At 50.7% G+C, this 17,230-nt stretch overlaps 1 protein-coding gene across 4 annotated transcripts; it reads right to left on the bottom strand.

Moving 5' to 3' along the window:
- Positions 1-1,834: 1,834 nt before the first annotated feature.
- LOC128459986 (transcription factor E2F6) lies at positions 1,835-5,409 on the bottom strand. Of its 4 annotated transcripts, XM_053444970.1 has the most exons (9): positions 5,104-5,357; positions 4,457-4,729; positions 4,105-4,151; positions 3,799-3,845; positions 3,497-3,683; positions 3,251-3,405; positions 3,021-3,136; positions 2,748-2,910; positions 1,835-2,097 (listed from the first exon to the last, which is right to left on the bottom strand). In XM_053444970.1, the coding sequence occupies exons 1-9, from the start codon at positions 5,218-5,220 to the stop codon at positions 2,090-2,092; spliced, it is 1,113 nt and encodes a 370-aa protein (XP_053300945.1). In that variant the 5' UTR covers positions 5,221-5,357; the 3' UTR covers positions 1,835-2,089. The 4 variants fall into 4 exon arrangements, with proteins under 4 accessions (XP_053300945.1, XP_053300944.1, XP_053300946.1 ...); XM_053444969.1 differs by having other exon boundaries at positions 1,835-2,910; positions 5,303-5,409; XM_053444971.1 differs by having other exon boundaries at positions 1,835-2,910; positions 4,457-4,743; positions 5,303-5,391.
- Between the last annotated feature and the right edge of the window lie 11,821 nt (positions 5,410-17,230).

The raw sequence follows: 17,230 nt of genomic DNA, 5'->3' as shown, positions 1-17,230 counted from the left end.
CGTCTCACAGGTCGTCTCACAGGTCGTCTCACAGGTCGTCTCACAGGTCGTCTCACTCGGGTCGTCTCACTCGGGACGTCTCACTCGGGTCGTCTCACTCGGGTCGTCTCACAGGTCGTCTCACTCGGGACGTCTCACTCGGGACGTCTCACTCGGGTCGTCTCACTCGGGACGTCTCACTCGGGTCGTCTCACTCGGGTCGTCTCACTCGGGTCGTCTCACAGGTCGTCTCACAGGTCGTCTCACTCGGGTCGTCTCACTCGGGTCGTCTCACTCGGGTCGTCTCACAGGTCGTCTCACTCGGGTCGTCTCACTCGGGACGTCTCACTCGGGTCGTCTCACAGGTCGTCTCACTCGGGTCGTCTCACTCGGGACGTCTCACTCGGGACGTCTCACTCGGGTCGTCTCACTCGGGACGTCTCACTCGGGTCGTCTCACTCGGGTCGTCTCACAGGTCGTCTCACAGGTCGTCTCACAGGTCGTCTCACTCGGGACGTCTCACTCGGGACGTCTCACTCGGGACGTCTCACTCGGGTCGTCTCACTCGGGACGTCTCACTCGGGTCGTCTCACTCGGGTCGTCTCACAGGTCGTCTCACTCGGGACGTCTCACTCGGGACGTCTCACTCGGGTCGTCTCACTCGGGACGTCTCACTCGGGACGTCTCACTCGGGTCGTCTCACAGGTCGTCTCACTCGGGTCGTCTCACAGGTCGTCTCACTCGGGTCGTCTCACTCGGGACGTCTCACTCGGGTCGTCTCACTCGGGACGTCTCACTCGGGTCGTCTCACTCGGGTCGTCTCACAGGTCGTCTCACTCGGGTCGTCTCACTCGGGTCGTCTCACTCGGGGTGTCTCACTCGGGTCGTCTCACTCGGGGCGTCTCACTCGGGTCGTCTCACTCGGGACGTCTCACTCGGGTCGTCTCACAGGTCGTCTCACTGGGGTCGTCTCACTCGGGTCGTCTCACAGGTCGTCTCACTCGGGTCGTCTCACTCGGGTCGTCTCACTCGGGTCGTCTCACTCGGGTCGTCTCACTCGGGTCGTCTCACAGGTCGTCTCACTCGGGTCGTCTCACTCGGGTCGTCTCACTCGGGTCGTCTCACAGGTCGTCTCACTCGGGTCGTCTCACAGGTCGTCTCACAGGTCGTCTCACTCAGGACGTCTCACTCAGGACGTCTCACTCGGCTCGTCTCACTCGGGTCGTCTCACTCGGGTCGTCTCACTCAGGACGTCTCACTCGGGTCGTCTCACTCAGGACGTCTCACTCGGGACGTCTCACTCAGGACGTCTCACTCGGGACGTCTCACTCGGGACGTCTCACTCAGCTCGTCTCACTCGGGACGTCTCACTCAGGACGTCTCACTCGGGACGTCTCACTCAGGTCGTCTCACTCAGGACGTCTCACAGGTGGAGCAGAAGACGTGAGGACACACAGGACTCCACGGTGTGTTCAGTGACAGATGGAGACACTCCACTGACGGCGTGGACACTCAGAGACCAACGTTTCTATTGTTGACCAGTCTGAACAAAGAGCTGAGCGATGACCTCTGACCTGCAGGTCACACTGATCACTGGACTGGGAGGTGTCCACAGGGAACCAGAGTCTGGAGTTCCACCTGGGACGCTGGTCTCACACCAGCGGGTCAAACCAGCTTCTCTCTGGAGACTCAGTCTGTCAGAGCACATGACCGTGGGCCTGACGGACCAATCACAGGGACGTGTCCACAGAGGACGGACGTCCACCGGGGACGCTGGTCACACAAACACTTTCTGCATCTTGCTCAGAATTATTGCTGTTGCTGCCACCGGGATTCAAACCATCAAACTAGTGACTTCACAGTCTCAAACAGGTTTTTATTACTAACAGCAGTCCCAAATAACACAATCATGTACAATATTATACAGTAATAAACTATGATACAGTAAGAGAGTACGATACAGTAATCATCTGCGGTTTGAAACCAGAGGACTCTTCACTCCTGTGGTTCTGAATCCTGTTGGTACCATGGGATCAGGATCTCCTCAGGGTCATGAACCCTGAGGACAGCTGGCGCCTCCTGGTGGCTGGCTGCTCGCTCTGCACGGGGCTCAAGACACTACAACAACAGAATGAAATTAAGAATGAAAATAAAATACAGGTCAGTATCAATGTGCATCACACAAGAATAACTATTTAAATGCGGTGGTGTATGATCCCATTCAGACACGTCAACGGTCTCAGAACAGCAGAAAGTTTAACAGTTACCAGGTCATATAAAAACACACACACACACAGTATCATCGTCTTTACCCCGACAACTGACCTCAGGTCAGTCGGCTCATGTTCATCTGTTCCCAGTTTATTTGAGTGTTTTAATATCTGTGTCCTTTAGAAAGAACTAAGACACTGACTCTCATAAAAACACGTTTCAACATCAACGACCTCATTCACTTCATTTCACTTACTACCACTACTTATACTTATACATGCACTTTATATATACTTATCATATCTACCTACTTCTATTGCTGCTAGTCTTGTATGAAAATGTTCATATTCCATATCGATTTCTAACTGTACATTTATTATTTATTTACATATTCCACTTTACATATACACATACCATTTCTTGCACTTGTGGTTAGATGCTAAACTGCCTTTTGTGTCTCGGTACAAGGACAATAAAGTTTAATCTAATCAAACTGGCTCCGCCCTCTTTAGTGATCATGTGAATATTCTCTAAACGACGACTCAGTGATTTGTCACCTCTGTACAGAGCGCTCGTCCTGACCCGACTCTCCTCCAGCGTCAGAAAGAAGCCGCTTCCCGTCCGCCCGGGGTCAGAGGTCAAGGCGTCCACTGAGTCCATCTCACGGGTCACCACAGTGATGGGACCCTTCCCGGCCTTCAGGTGGACCTGGATGTTGTCCTGGTGTCGGCACACAGGAGCAACAGGAAGTGAGACGTTTCAAAATGAATACAGCTCTTGTCTTTGTTCGGTCATGTGAAGGGACCAGAGGAAGCTGGAGACGTCCGAACCTCTTTGGGCGCAGGGATCTCCAGCTTGGTCTCCTCCGGAGCCTTGATGACGACCAGCGTCTGGTCCTGCAGAACCCGGAGGCGGCCCAGGTCCTCCAGGGTCACGTACGCTGACGTGCACCAGTTAAAGAAACCACTTCATCAAAACATTCACAATCACAAGGATGGATTCTTAGCTTTTTGAATTCTACATCTACATAAATGAGCTCAGTGGGATGTGAAAGGATATGCAGAGTTCTCCAGGTCGTCCGTCATGTCGAAGAGCTGCTGAGCGCAGCTTTTGATGAGGCCGTCCAACGTGTCCTCCACCCGCTGCAGGTTCTCCAGCTCCTTCTGGAACCGCTGCTGGTTCTTGCTCAGGAAGCTAGAGATGGGAATCTCTCCTCTGCAGACACAGAGTCAGAATCTGGTTTCACACATGAACATCTGCACCAACATGCAGTGAACAACACACACATCCTCTCTCATCCACTCACATCCACTTGATCCTGTTGGCCGACTCCTTCTGAATGAGTTTGATGCCGTTCAGGATGTTGGTGATATCGTACACGCGTCGCTTGCGGATCTTCAGGCTGATGGCGACCTGCCGGATGTCCAGAGAGCCGCCCGGCGCCGCCAGCAGCAGCTCCAGGAAACCCTGAGTCAGCAGAACCAGAGACGTGTCTGAAGAACACAACAAGAGCGTTTCATCCATCTACTGTGGTTTCTTCAACAGGAACAGGAACGGCCTTCTCAGCGACGCCGGTGTTTACGAGTGTTCACTGGACCCTGAACTCACCGTGTCTGGAAACTCCACTCGACCTCTTCCTCTGTGGCTGGGCAGCGCTGAATAACATAAAATAAAATAATAATAACTACAACACTCCTCAGTGGATCTCCTTCCTCAGTCCTTCACATGCAATCAGGCTGCACCCCCCCCTCCCCAGATCCGGGATCCTTAATGGAATCCGCTCCACAGGTTAATGACTAGTTCTTTGTTTGTGTTCAATGTTTAATCGTGACTAGAACAACTGGGAACAAAATAAAACCAATTCACTCTTAACCATGAAACTGGGAGGTCCCTGAACACAGAGACATTTGTCACCTGGTTGTCTCAGGTTCCGGAGGATTCTCCAAACCGGCTGCAGGTCCCTGGAGACGAGAAACAACAGATTCAAACACTGACTAAACAAACACATTTATCATATATATATATATATACACAAATATTTGATATTTTACAATTTAACCTTAAACCTTTTTATAAACAACTATAAATACAAAGAAAACACTAATGCAACCAAATATACACAACACTACATAATGAAAATTAAATTTAGCCTAATGCACTTTACTGCATCATTTTTCTATAAGATTAGTTTTCATATCGTTAAAACAAAGATACTGATAGTGGTAAATCCTTATATACACATAATGCATCACAGCAGTGTCCAGACCTGCTGTGGAGGACCAGGAGCAGGACGAGCTTCTCCACCTTCGTCCTCGTCCTCACGGCCTCCGGTGGTCCACTGCTCCTCCTCCTCAGAGGACTGGGCCCCCCAGGGGCTGACCAGGCCCAGGCCTCCGTCCAGGTAAGGGGGCATGATGGGAATGGCCTCGCTGTCCACCTTGTTGCTGGAGATGTCCTCCGGCAGGAAGTGGTCCTCGCAGATCACATGCTGCCCGGTCCAGTCCTGCTTGTCCGTCTCTCTCAGCGCAGCCAGCCAGACCTGAACAAGTGTGACTGCAGGTCAGAGGTCAGGGGTCAGGCTCAAACACACGCTCATGTACAAGGCCAGGTTGTGTCTTCATATACACACAAGGAACCGACACACGGGACTTTGAGCACAGGGGGCGCTGTGCGACAGACGGTCCGACTCAGGGTCCGACTCAGGGTCCGACTCAGGGTCCTCCGGTGAGACCAGGAGTCTGGATTTATCTCCCCCCCCCCCCCCCCCCCCCCATCCTAGTGGGGGAACGCACACACGTACACACCACCACCCACACATCCCTCTAGCTACCGGTGCTAGCAGCAGCCTCCAGCCGGCCCGCGGAGCCCCTCCGGCCGCGGACAGGCTCCCGGCCCCGGGCACGTGAGTCCTACCTTGACCCGCGCCTGGTCCGTGGGAAAGCTGAAGAACCTCTTCGGTGGTCGGTCGGAGACTCCCGGCGTCACGCTGGCCGAGCGGCTCGGACACCCGGACACCACACACCTCACCATGCTGGCTGTGGCCCCTCCGAGCTACCCCCGGTACACACACATCTATATCAATATATATATATATTTATATTTATATACACACTCGGTGCAGTCTCTGGAAGTTCACACAGGAAACAGACGAGTCTTCGACCGGATGTATTCTCCTCTTGTTGTGGTTCACTAACCAGCTCATAGACTCATTACCGCCACCTACCGGACTGGGGCGTGGAAAACACTATGAACACACACATACACGTCTCCCTTACCAACAGTGGACTGGCGTTCTATAATGACCAAGTGCGGACCCCTATTTCTGGTAATAACAAGAATCAGGAGATATAATATTTCACTGTCGAATCTTCAGCAACAGATATAAATAAATGAAAAAGCTGCTATCTGATGTATTTTTGTACATTTCCCCCTGGTGTCACTAAAGTGTTTCTGATTCTGATGTATTTCACTGTGTTCCACCTCTTTCTCTCTCCAGCAGACTGAGAACAACCAGAGCTCCTCATTCCTGTGGCACAGCTCATTAAAGTCTGTTTTCATCAGAACACACAACACACACTCTTATCTCAGGAGTTTATTCCTTTACTACACAATACAGTATAATGAAGAAGTGATATTCAGACGTTTCTCCCCTAATATTCAGTCACAGTTTTTTAAAGGGTCCTCGGTCACGTCTCATGTCAGAGCCACTGAATGAACAAAGATTAAAAACTGTCACAATGCTTAAGATATTTATATGAATATAAAGTCAACACTTTGTCTGCTGCCTTCATCAGACAGGACGCTGTAGATGACACTGATTCAACACAACTGAAGACGTTTCTGTAAAAATTCACCATTTTAGCAAAGAGTTGATTCTAAATAAAGATGGACGACATGATGGCTCCCAGAAATGAAGCCAAATCATCTCCATCGCCCCCTGGTGGCTGGCTGCAGTATAGTCCATAAACCCGCCTCCTTCATGTTAGCAGATGGGACATGGACCAAACAAAAAAATCAAAGTATAGTGTACGTTAAATTCATTTCAGTGATATCACAATATTTTGTGTTTGTGCAGTGGAAGGCGACACTTTGTCCGACTTGTGTGACTGCTGCAGCATTTCAGAACAGAAAGGTCAAAGGTTAAACTCCCTGAATGTTTAATTGATCAGCCAGAAGTTAAAAACATGAGTGTTTCTTATCTTATACTTCATTACATTTACATAAACACAGAGTACATGTCCAAACTGCCGTCAGCGTCCATGTGAGTAGCTTCTGATACATGACACACTTCCTGTCGACGAGCTGGTGTCACGCTCCTTCCTCCCTCAGGTCTGGGGTTTGAGTGTGTGTCGGCTCCTCTTTTCCCAGAATGCACCTGTGTGTTTCTTCAGTTGTTGGTCAGTCGTCTTCTTCACATCCGTGTTTTCCCCTCTGAGGAAATAACAGGATGAGAAGTGATGTGAGAGAAAGTGAGCCATCACTGTTTAGGTGTGTGTGTGTGTGCGTGTGTGTCCTCACTCTGTTTGTGTGTGTACTGAGCAGAAGCTCATACACTTGTCGTCCTGTGTGTTTGTGCAGAAGCAGCGTCTGAGCTGCCTCCGGAGTCGAACTGATCCGAATCCGTACGGAACCACGCGGCTGGAAGACACAGAAAACACATTCACACCTGAACCTCATCTGCAGACCCACACTGTAAAAAACACACACAATACATAAACCATATGAACTAGAATCACCATCCTGTGGTTGTTTGCAGCTTCAGACATTTACACACATTCTTTTCCGGATTTATGGGGTCACCATGACCTTTGACCTTGAAATTCCCTCAAGTTGTCTATAAGAATGGAACAGACGGACAACTACACATTCGACCTCTGAACTCTGGGCCGATCATAAAGACACACACTAACACACACACACACACACAGACTCTGTTTCCACATCTGCTTTTGAGGATGAAGAAACTTTCACCCTCGTCTGGACGCAGCGTTTCCCTGAATTCTCATTAATCCAGAGGACGAGACGCTGGAGCCTTTTCTGTCATGAGAGTGAAAAATGAAAAACACTGACTGTCCATCCATCTGTCTGTCCATCCATCTGTCTGTCTGTCTGTCTGTCTGTCTGTCTGTCTGTCTGTCTGTCTCTCTGTCTGTCTGTCTGTCTGTCTGTCTCTCTGTCTCTCTGTCTGTCTGTCTGTCTGTCTGTCTGTCTGTCTGTCTGTCTGTCTGTCTGTCTGTCTGTCTCTCTGTCTGTCTGTCTGTCTGTCTGTCTGTCTGTCTGTCTGTCTGTCTGTCTGTCTGTCTGTCTGTCTGTCTGTCTGTCTGTCTGTCTGTCTGTCTTTGAATCCATCCATCCTAAAGTGTGTTTGACCAAAGTTCTCTGGAACCAGAACTTGGATCAGATTTCCTTCCTGCAGTGAAAACCCTTTTTATGTCGATGAGACTTTTTGTGTCTTTTTATTTTAAACCTTCTGGCAGCACATCTGGTCTCATTTCCACTTTCCTCCTCCATCTCCCCCCTGATCTGAACCCTCCTCCACCTTCAGCTCCTGATCTGAACCCTCCTCCATCTCCCTCCTGATCTGAACCCTCCTCCACCTCAAGCTCCTGATCTGAACCCTCCTCCACCTCCAGCTCCTGATCTGAACCCTCGTCCACCTTCAGCTCCTGATCTGAACCCTCCTCCACCTCCAGCTCCTGATCTGAACCCTCCTCCACCTTCAGCTCCTGATCTGAACCCTCCTCCACCTTCAGCTCCTGATCTGAACCCTCCTCCATCTCCCTCCTGATCTGAACCCTCGTCCACCTTCAGCTCCTGATCTGAACCCTCCTCCACCTCCAGCTCCTGATCTGAACCCTCCTCCACCTTCAGCTCCTGATCTGAACCCTCCTCCACCTCCAGCTCCTGATCTGAACCCTCCTCCACCTCCAGCTCCTGATCTAAACCCTCCTCCACCTTCAGCTCCTGATCTGAACCCTCCTCCACCTTCAGCTCCTGATCTGAACCCTCCTCCACCTCCAGCTCCTGATCTGAACCCTCCTCCACCTTCAGCTCCTGATCGGAACCCTCCTCCATCTCCCTCCTGATCTGAACCCTCCTCCACCTCCAGCTCCTGATCTGAACCCTCCTCCACCTCCCCCCTGATCTGAACCCTCCTCCACCTTCAGCTCCTGATCTGAACCCTCCTCCACCTCAAGCTCCTGATCTGAACCCTCCTCCACCTCCAGCTCCTGATCTGAACCCTCCTCCACCTCCAGCTCCTGATCTGAACCCTCCTCCATCTCCCCCCTGATCTGAACCCTCCTCCACCTTCAGCTCCTGATCTGAACCCTCCTCCACCTCCAGCTCCTGATCTGAACCCTCCTCCACCTCCAGCTCCTGATCTGAACCCTCCTCCACCTTCAGCTCCTGATCTGAACCCTCCTCCACCTCCAGCTCCTGATCTGAACCCTCCTCCACCTCCAGCTCCTGATCTGAACCCTCCTCCACCTCCAGCTCCTGATCTGAACCCTCCTCCACCTCCAGCTCCTGATCTGAACCCTCCTCCACCTTCAGCTCCTGATCTGAACCCTCCTCCACCTTCAGCTCCTGATCTGAACCCTCCTCCACCTCAAGCTCCTGATCTGAACCCTCCTCCACCTTCAGCTCCTGATCTGAACCCTCCTCCACCTTCAGCTCCTGATCTGAACCCTCCTCCACCTTCAGCTCCTGATCTGAACCCTCCTCCACCTCCAGCTCCTGATCTGAACCCTCCTCCACCTTCAGCTCCTGATCTGAACCCTCCTCCACCTCCAGCTCCTGATCTGAACCCTCCTCCACCTCCAGCTCCTGATCTGAACCCTCCTCCACCTCCAGCTCCTGATCTGAACCCTCCTCCACCTCCAGCTCCTGATCTGATCCCTTCATCTCTCTTCACTGGTTTAACCTTTGTGTTGTTAACCTGCGTCTGACGGCTTCACCTCAGTGTCTTTACTGCTCCGGGACAAACTGAAGGAAAACCTGACAAATGACAAACTACAGACAACTCGTCTGTAGGTGTTCAGCCCCCCCGAGAGGAGGAATAAATCTACAGGACCTGAGGACTCGACTGTAAATCACTGAGTTACGGCTCCACGGCTCCAAACCCCTGGTGAACTCTCCTCTCTTCATGAGAAGCTCCAGATGCTTTCAAACTGATTTCCTTCTCTTCGTTCTCGGAGGAAAACCACGAACTTAACTGGTGCATCTATGACTCCATGTTCTGGTGACTGGTTTCCAGTTGTGACACATTTCACCTTTTAAACACGTTACAGCTCCTCATGAAAATGTTAAAAAACGACTTCAACGATGCTGTATAATACACAAGTAAAAAATATATACATTGTATATTTTCTTGAATTGTGGTTCCTTGATTATGTTCAAATCCATTTTCCAGAACACCCCCCCCCACCCCACACACACACCATCAGGGTTGAAGTTGAATTCACGTTTTATGCAGCTCACCTTGTTGCTCACTTTTGCACTTTCATGTTGGACACATGATTCGTTAACTTGTGAACATAAATAAATGACAAAACATTAGCATCACCACAGCACATCAGTGCTAAGCAGCTAACCAGTGTGTTCTACAGAGCTGCAGGAGAAGCTGTGGGCCGCAGGGCTCTGTGGCTGAGTTTACTGCTGAGCCACCACAGATTAAAACGTCTTTATGATGAAGGCAGGAAGATCACAGTTTACCACTCGGCTATGTTTAGACCAAACTAACAGTCTGAGACTTAGTGAGAGGGTCCCGCTGCTGCACGAGCTGTTTTTAGATCTTCTCTGGAAGCTATTCTGGTCCCACCTCGTTTAATTCTCTCCCCGGAATTCATTAAAATCTTAATGTGACCTATCGGCACACAGCTCCGCCTCCTGCTCACAGACACGTGGCGAAATCCCTGTGACTGGGACTGGATGAGGTGGACGAAGGAATATACGATAAATCTCACAAGCGTCCTGCAGGCGCCCCCTAGTGGCTGCAGGAGATCCAGTTTGAATCCATTAAAATACAAAATAATTTCCTTCTGTCTTGATTTCTAACAGAGTTTCAGTGTTTTATCGTTTATTATGAACGAGGTCGTACAGATTTGAAAGATGTGAAGTATTTCAAGATTCTCCAGGAAATGACATCACAGGAAGTTAAAAATACCCACGTAGACATCGGAGGAACGTTCTGCTGCGGAGCTCAGAGGGTTAATCTAAACGGAAGCAGGCATCGAGCAGTGAAGTGGTCGTGGGCAGACCAGGGCTCGACCGCAGTGGTTCCAGACTCGCTGTGGTTTCCTCGAGCTCCAGGTTGAAACGAGCTGTTTGGAAGCAGCGGGAGGAAACATGGCAGAAATTACCCTTCGTTAGGAGAGGTGTGCTTTCTTATTAGCTGCACCACATCTCACCGGCCACTCGTCGCTTGTGCACACTGAACTGAATGAAGTTAACTGCAACCGATTGTGAAGGAAGACGTTCATCTGGTTCCATTCAAGGGTTTCATATAACGACCCCGACTCTATGTGAGAACAAACGTCTGAGTCTGTGTCTCCAGAAGCTTGACACCATGGTTTTCACTCAACAGGAAGCTAGGAGATAGGAGATAGGAGATAGGAGATAGGGGGAATCCTTGACGAGACTCTTTGTCTCCAAACTAAATCTAATGACACAAGAAGTGATTCAAAGTGACGCAGTGATTTTTTTCAAGACATTCAGTAGAGACGAGGAAAACAGAAAAGTGAAGGTGACTGTGTTTCGCTCCTGAACGCTCACGTCAGACGTCTTCATGGAGAAGAAGTTCTACTGAAGATCAAACCTCAGTACGACTGATTCCTGAGGTTTCTCCTCACAGCAGCGCTGAGGAGCTGAGGAGCTGAGGAGCTGAGGAGCTGAGGAGCTGAGGAGCTGAGGAGCTGAGGAGCTGAGGAGCTGAGGAGCTGAGGAGCTGAGGAGCTGAGGAGACAAACCTCTCACCTCGGGCTGTTGACCCAGACGATGCCGATGTGGCAGAAGAAGATGCACTCTTTGTCTTTCTGGTTCTCACAGGAGCAGCGTTTCTCTCGCCGGTGGGCCGTGTGGTTGAGCTGCACCAGGGGGCCCTCCTTCGCTGTGGGGCTTGTGACTGAGTTGGCGGAGGCTGGAAAGCACGGGAGGAAGAGGAGGAAGAGGAGGAAGAGGAGGAAGAGGAGGGTGAGAAGGTCATCGTCATGTTTACACTGCAGGAGATTATAAATGACATTTAGTTTCCATCATCACAACTTCTGTAGAAAAATCCATATTCATTTATTCAGGACTCAGTTAAAACATGATTCACTTTCAGTCAGGGCATCTGGACGAGTTGCACCAGGGGGCGCTGTTCCACCACCGATTTGATTTCTTGTGCATTTCAGAAAATCAAAGAGGATCAGACCTTCACACATGACGAAAAGAAAGTGTGCAATGTGTGGTCCATCAAAGGCCTGACAGATTGTGTCAGGTTGTGTGTCAATGTGCGACACACAACCTGACACACACGTGTTTACTGACTCACAAAGAAACAGGTTGTTAGAGAGAAATGAAACCGCTGGGTCACCTCAAACAGGAGGAGGTCACCTTCCTCCTCTTTAATCAGGAGGAGGAAGAGGAGAAGGAGAAGGAGGAGGAGGAGGAAGATGAGGAGGAGGTGAAGGAGAGGGAGGAGGAGGAGGAGGTGAAGGAGAGGGAGGAGGAGGAGGAGGAGGAGTAGGAGGACGAGAAAGAGGAGGAAGAGGACGAGCTGTCGGAGAAGGACGAGGAGGAGGATTGAAGATCTGGCTCTTAGGTGTTCCTCCTACATCAGAGCGTCCTGGTTAAACAATGAGTCTGAAATCTCCTCTGTCAGGCTCCATCGTGATGAGGAGCAGTCGGGGTTCAGGTCTCAGCGAGTCCTGGTCGAGCTCCCAGCGGGAATCGAACCCGCTGCTCCTGAAACAGAGCGCAGGGCAGCGACCATGTGAACATGTGGAGGCGTCGCCCGGTTTCCATGTGGTCGAGGTTTCAGCAGCTTCGTGCTCACGTGACACTAACCCCCCCCCTCTCCCACGTTCTGGGAGAACAACAGAAAACAAGTCGTAATGCTACAGAAACTGATCCAGAGTCAGGGAGCATCACTCATGGTGGTTCGGCACTGTGCACCGTTTTCCCCTCGGCCCTCCAACCCTTGGATCGGTGCCCACCCCCCGTGGCACGCGGCGGACTCGAACCTTTGTTGTTTCCTCGCTAAAGGCAACAAGTCGTACTTTGAGTTATTTTCCCTTCACCTCAGGTACCCGGTGAAACTTCCTGTAATTCTCTCAGTGTCTCCGGCTCTGTGAGCCTGAGCCCACCGGCCGTGAGCCTGCACACTTTGTGTACAAGTGCAAAGATCTGCAGCAGGTTGCGTCTGAGGCTGCCCCCCCCCCCCCCCCCGGAGTCTGCCAAGCCACAGTTTAATTTCTTGCCGTGTTATGAGAGCGTCTGCCCGGCTCCACAGGGTTTGACCACATCTGACAATATACAGCGGATCAGTTTAATCTGGAGCTGCTGTTTGCGTTGGCAGGAGTCGCTCTGCAGGTAGAGGCCTCGCTCTGTGTGCACGGAGCTGTGTGTGTGTGTGTGTGGGGGGGGGGGGGGGGGGGGGGGGGGGGGTAAAGAACACACTCTGAACAGGTCACGTCCATCGTGTTGTTCTAGCCGCGGCAGACTCAAGTTTCCTGGGAGCTGATAACGGTGCTGAAGCCAACATGAGAGCCAGAATCAACCCGCTGCCTGGTTCGTCTCCAGACAGGACACAACCTGCTGGGGGACGAGGACGACCTCCACAGGTCCAGAGGGGTTCGGTGAGGACCCACCCACAGGACAGCGTTTAAAAGAGACTGTGAGAAGGTCAAAGGGTCACGAGACAGCTGCTCCTCACCGTGTGGAGGACCAGGATCTAACACCTCCTCACCGTGTGGAGGACCAGGATCTAACACCTCCTCACCGTGTGGAGGACCAGGATCTAATACCTGCTCACCGTGTGGAGGACCAGGATCTAATACCTCCTCCCCGTGTGGAGGACCAGGATCTAACACCTGCTCACCGTGTGGAGGACCAGGATCTAATACCTGCTCACCGTGTGGAGGACCAGGATCTAACACCTGCTCACCGTGTGGAGGACCAGGATCTAATACCTCCTCACCGTGTGGAGGACCAGGATCTAACACCTCCTCACCGTGTGGAGGACCAGGATCTAACACCTCCTCACCGTGTGGAGGACCAGGATCTAATACCTGCTCACCGTGTGGAGGACCAGGATCTAACACCTCCTCACCGTGTGGAGGACCAGGATCTAACACCTCCTCACCGTGTGGAGGACCAGGATCTAACACCTCCTCACCGTGTGGAGGACCAGGATCTAACACCTGCTCACCGTGTGGAGGACCAGGATCTAATACCTCCTCACCGTGTGGAGGACCAGGATCTAACACCTCCTCACCGTGTGGAGGACCAGGATCTAACACCTCCTCACCGTGTGGAGGACCAGGATCTAACACCTCCTCACCGTGTGGAGGACCAGGATCTAATACCTCCTCACCGTGTGGAGGACCAGGATCTAACACCTCCTCACCGTGTGGAGGACCAGGATCTAACACCTCCTCACCGTGTGGAGGACCAGGATCTAACACCTCCTCACCGTGTGGAGGACCCTAACCCTTGTTAATCCCAGTGAGGAAAACTTGTGTTTGCTTCTTTCAATAAAAAGCTAATTTTAAACTGCAGCAGCAACTGAAGCTGAAATAAAAAAAAGTAAAACTTTTTTACTGTTTCCAGACGTTAAAATGTTATAAAACTAAGACAAAAGGTATTTTAAATTTCATTTGAGATTTTATTTCCAGAAACAGGTAAAATATGAACTTGTGATATTGAACCAGTGCTACAGCTCCTGAAAGTGTTTTATTTTATTTCTAGTTTTAGTGTTAACAGAACCTGCAGCTCCACGAAACGCTAACAACACAAACAACACAAACAACACAAACAACGCGTCATCACAACAACGTCTGAAGCCTCGGTTACACTTCTGCTCTGGTGTCAACCTCCAACTCCATGAAACCAAACACAAAGCTGAACAGAGGCCACCAAACAACACCACACACATCACACACTTGCACACCATCTACACACGCTTCCACAAAAACACACACACCACACACACACACACTGACCACTTTGCTCGAGGGGAGTTTTGAGATCAGATGAAGATCTGAACTGAGTCGACTGGAGTTGCTGGTTCCATCAGCTTCTTCACGCTGTCCCTGGTGTGGCCATGAATCTACAAACCAGTCAGGCCCCATGAACACATTCCAGATCCTCCATATGTGATAAGACATTAAAGATGTGTAACATTCCTGAGCTCCTCGACTCGCAGGGTTTGTTTAACTTCTTCACCTCAATTCAAAATGTTCACACTCAGGATTTCTCTGCAGTCTGGTTTGTTTGTGGAACTTTAAAACTGGCCGAGGGCAGTAAAGAGATAATCTGATGAGTTCAACATGTCAGTGAAGCATCAACGGTTAGTCAGCAGTTAAATAACTCGTTAAAATGTGACCCCCCCCCCCCCAACATAGACACACCCATCTCACGGAGAAAATGTCTGTTGAAGACGCCTCAGTAAATAAATGCATTGACTTATTTCACTTACATTTTATAAACTAACCCTGAAAAATGTTAACGGTGTTAAAGTGTCAACAAACTATTCTTCAGTACATAATGAAAAATCATCATTATCACTCTAATAAACTGTAAAATAATTCTGTAGATCAAAGGATCAATTCTTAAACATTCTACCAGAGAAGCAGAACTTTGTCTCTTCAGCTCTGTTACCTTGGTTCTGGTGGAACAACATCAGAGACGCAGTGAGGAGCCAAACGTAGGAGACGTCCATCCTGCAGACTCCAGGGGACACGTCTGAGTCCTCCCGTAAATTCCTCCCAGCAGCTCCAGTCATAAAACACGGTGGAGGAAAAAAGCCTGAGATGTTTATGACACCTTTCAAACACAAAGCAGAAAACACTCCTGGCAGAGCAGACTCCAGAGCTTCTGACTGCTCCTGGTCAACCGCGAGGAAACCTGCTCCTGAAGGTCACACCGGAAATGTCCATCTGATCCAACAGGTCCAGGAGAAGCTCCAGACGTGACAAGCTCAGAGAGACTGAGCTGCAGAGGAGGAGAGGAGGAGGACAGAGGGGAGGAGGACAGAGGGGAGGAGAGGAGGAGGACAGAGGGGAGGAGAGGAGGAGGACAGAGGGGAGGAGAGGAGGAGGACAGAGGGGAGGGGAGGAGAGGAGGAGGATAGAGGGGAGGAGGACAGAGGGGAGGAGAGGAGGAGGACAGAGGGGAGGAGAGGAGGAGGATAGAGGGGAGGACCTCCTCTGCTCCTGGTCAGACGCTGCCATGCTCTCACTGTGCTTCTGTCTCTGTGCAGCTTCCTCCACACTTAACAACCTGGTCTGTCATCACCATCATCATCATCATCATCATCATCATTATCCTCATCATCATCATCGTCATCATCATCCTCATCATCCTGATCTTCATCTTCATCACATTCATCTGTGGAAGCAAAAGTCCAAACATTCTTAACTCCAGTGTAGATACTTCTCTTAACAAGACAACAGAAATCTCTTTTTGATTTCACATCAGCTCACCAGGGGGCGGGCCAGAGAAACTCCACCAGGGGGCGGGCCAGAGAAACTCCACCAGGGGGCGGGCCAGAGAAACTCCACCAGGTTATTGAAGGATGGATCAAAGGTACTTTATAAAAAAGAGCAATAGTCAATTCATGCAAACCTGACATCAAATCTAAAAGCGTAGATTTAGATTAACGATCTCTCTAAGAGAATCTTCATGATGTCGGCAGCAGCCACGAGCAGCTCAGACCTGGAAACACATGTTCTGCTGCTCTGTGCTCTGGTCCCAGTTTGTTATCTGGCTCTGTGCTCTGGTCCCAGTTTGTTCTGCTGCAGGTTCTTCTGGCTGATACCATGTGTACACCAACTGGGACCAGAGCACGGAGCAGCAGAACCAACTGGTCCCAGTTGGTTCTGCAGCCTCCAGGTGTAAATGTGGAAGTTAGAGATCTTATTTCAGGAGAAGCTGTAGGACTGAGACGAAGGAGCAGATCTTTATGTGTCCTCCATCATTCTCGCCCTGAACTGGGATGTGGTCGTTCCACTGCTCAGTGTTGGTTCTGTGGTGATTTGCCTGCAGACTCTTCTGAGATCATCTGGAACAAAGAGCTGTTGCCTGAGCAGGAAGCCTCCACAGAAGGTTTCCCCTGTTCCGGTCCTCGTTTCATCTTCTCTCTGGGTTGAGAGGGAAGCTGCGGCTCTGCCAGTCTAACCGAGAAGAGGCCGGTGTGGTGAACTGTTCATAAAAAGATTAACGAGGACAATCCAAACATCTGGGAGGCAGACACGCTGGCGGGCTGCAGACGTTTGGTTGGGTTTCCCCAAAACTACTCCACCATCAAACAGCAGCTTCTCCTGAGAGGAAGTGAGTCTGACCATCACAGACTCAACCGGAGACTTCCTCATGAGTCTTCACGAGTCCAGGATCAACTCTCCTGATCCTCACTGACACGATACCCTCACGTGAGTGTGGCTAGCTTAGCTTAGCATAAAGACTGGAAGCAGTAGGAAACATTTAGCCTGACCTCATCTAAAGTTCATAACAGTTTACAGATACGACTATTTCTACACACATTATAGTTTTATCCAAGAAAATAAATCCCTGCTCTAACTTCTACGTTTCTGTTTACGTCACATGACCAGTGTATGTGAGCGGTCATGTGACGTGTGAAAAGCTGGATGGAGGTCGTCAGAACCAGGAGGGGGGGGGGCCGGGTGGAGGTTGTTTGGGCGTCTGATCCCGATGCTCCTGGTCCTCTGCTCCGGAGGGACCACATGTCCCATCAGGCCCCCCCCCCCCCCCCCCCCCGTGTGAGGAGTGCTGCTGGAGAGAGGTCAGGAGCTCCTGAACCTGAAGGCCGCTCCAGACCAGG

Source organism: Pleuronectes platessa, chromosome 17 (genome assembly GCF_947347685.1).
Source record: "Pleuronectes platessa chromosome 17, fPlePla1.1, whole genome shotgun sequence".
NCBI classification, from domain to species: Eukaryota; Metazoa; Chordata; class Actinopteri; order Pleuronectiformes; family Pleuronectidae; genus Pleuronectes; species Pleuronectes platessa.
The sequence above is the reverse complement of the archived record's forward strand: the minus strand, read 5'-3'. Positions and strand labels throughout refer to the sequence as shown.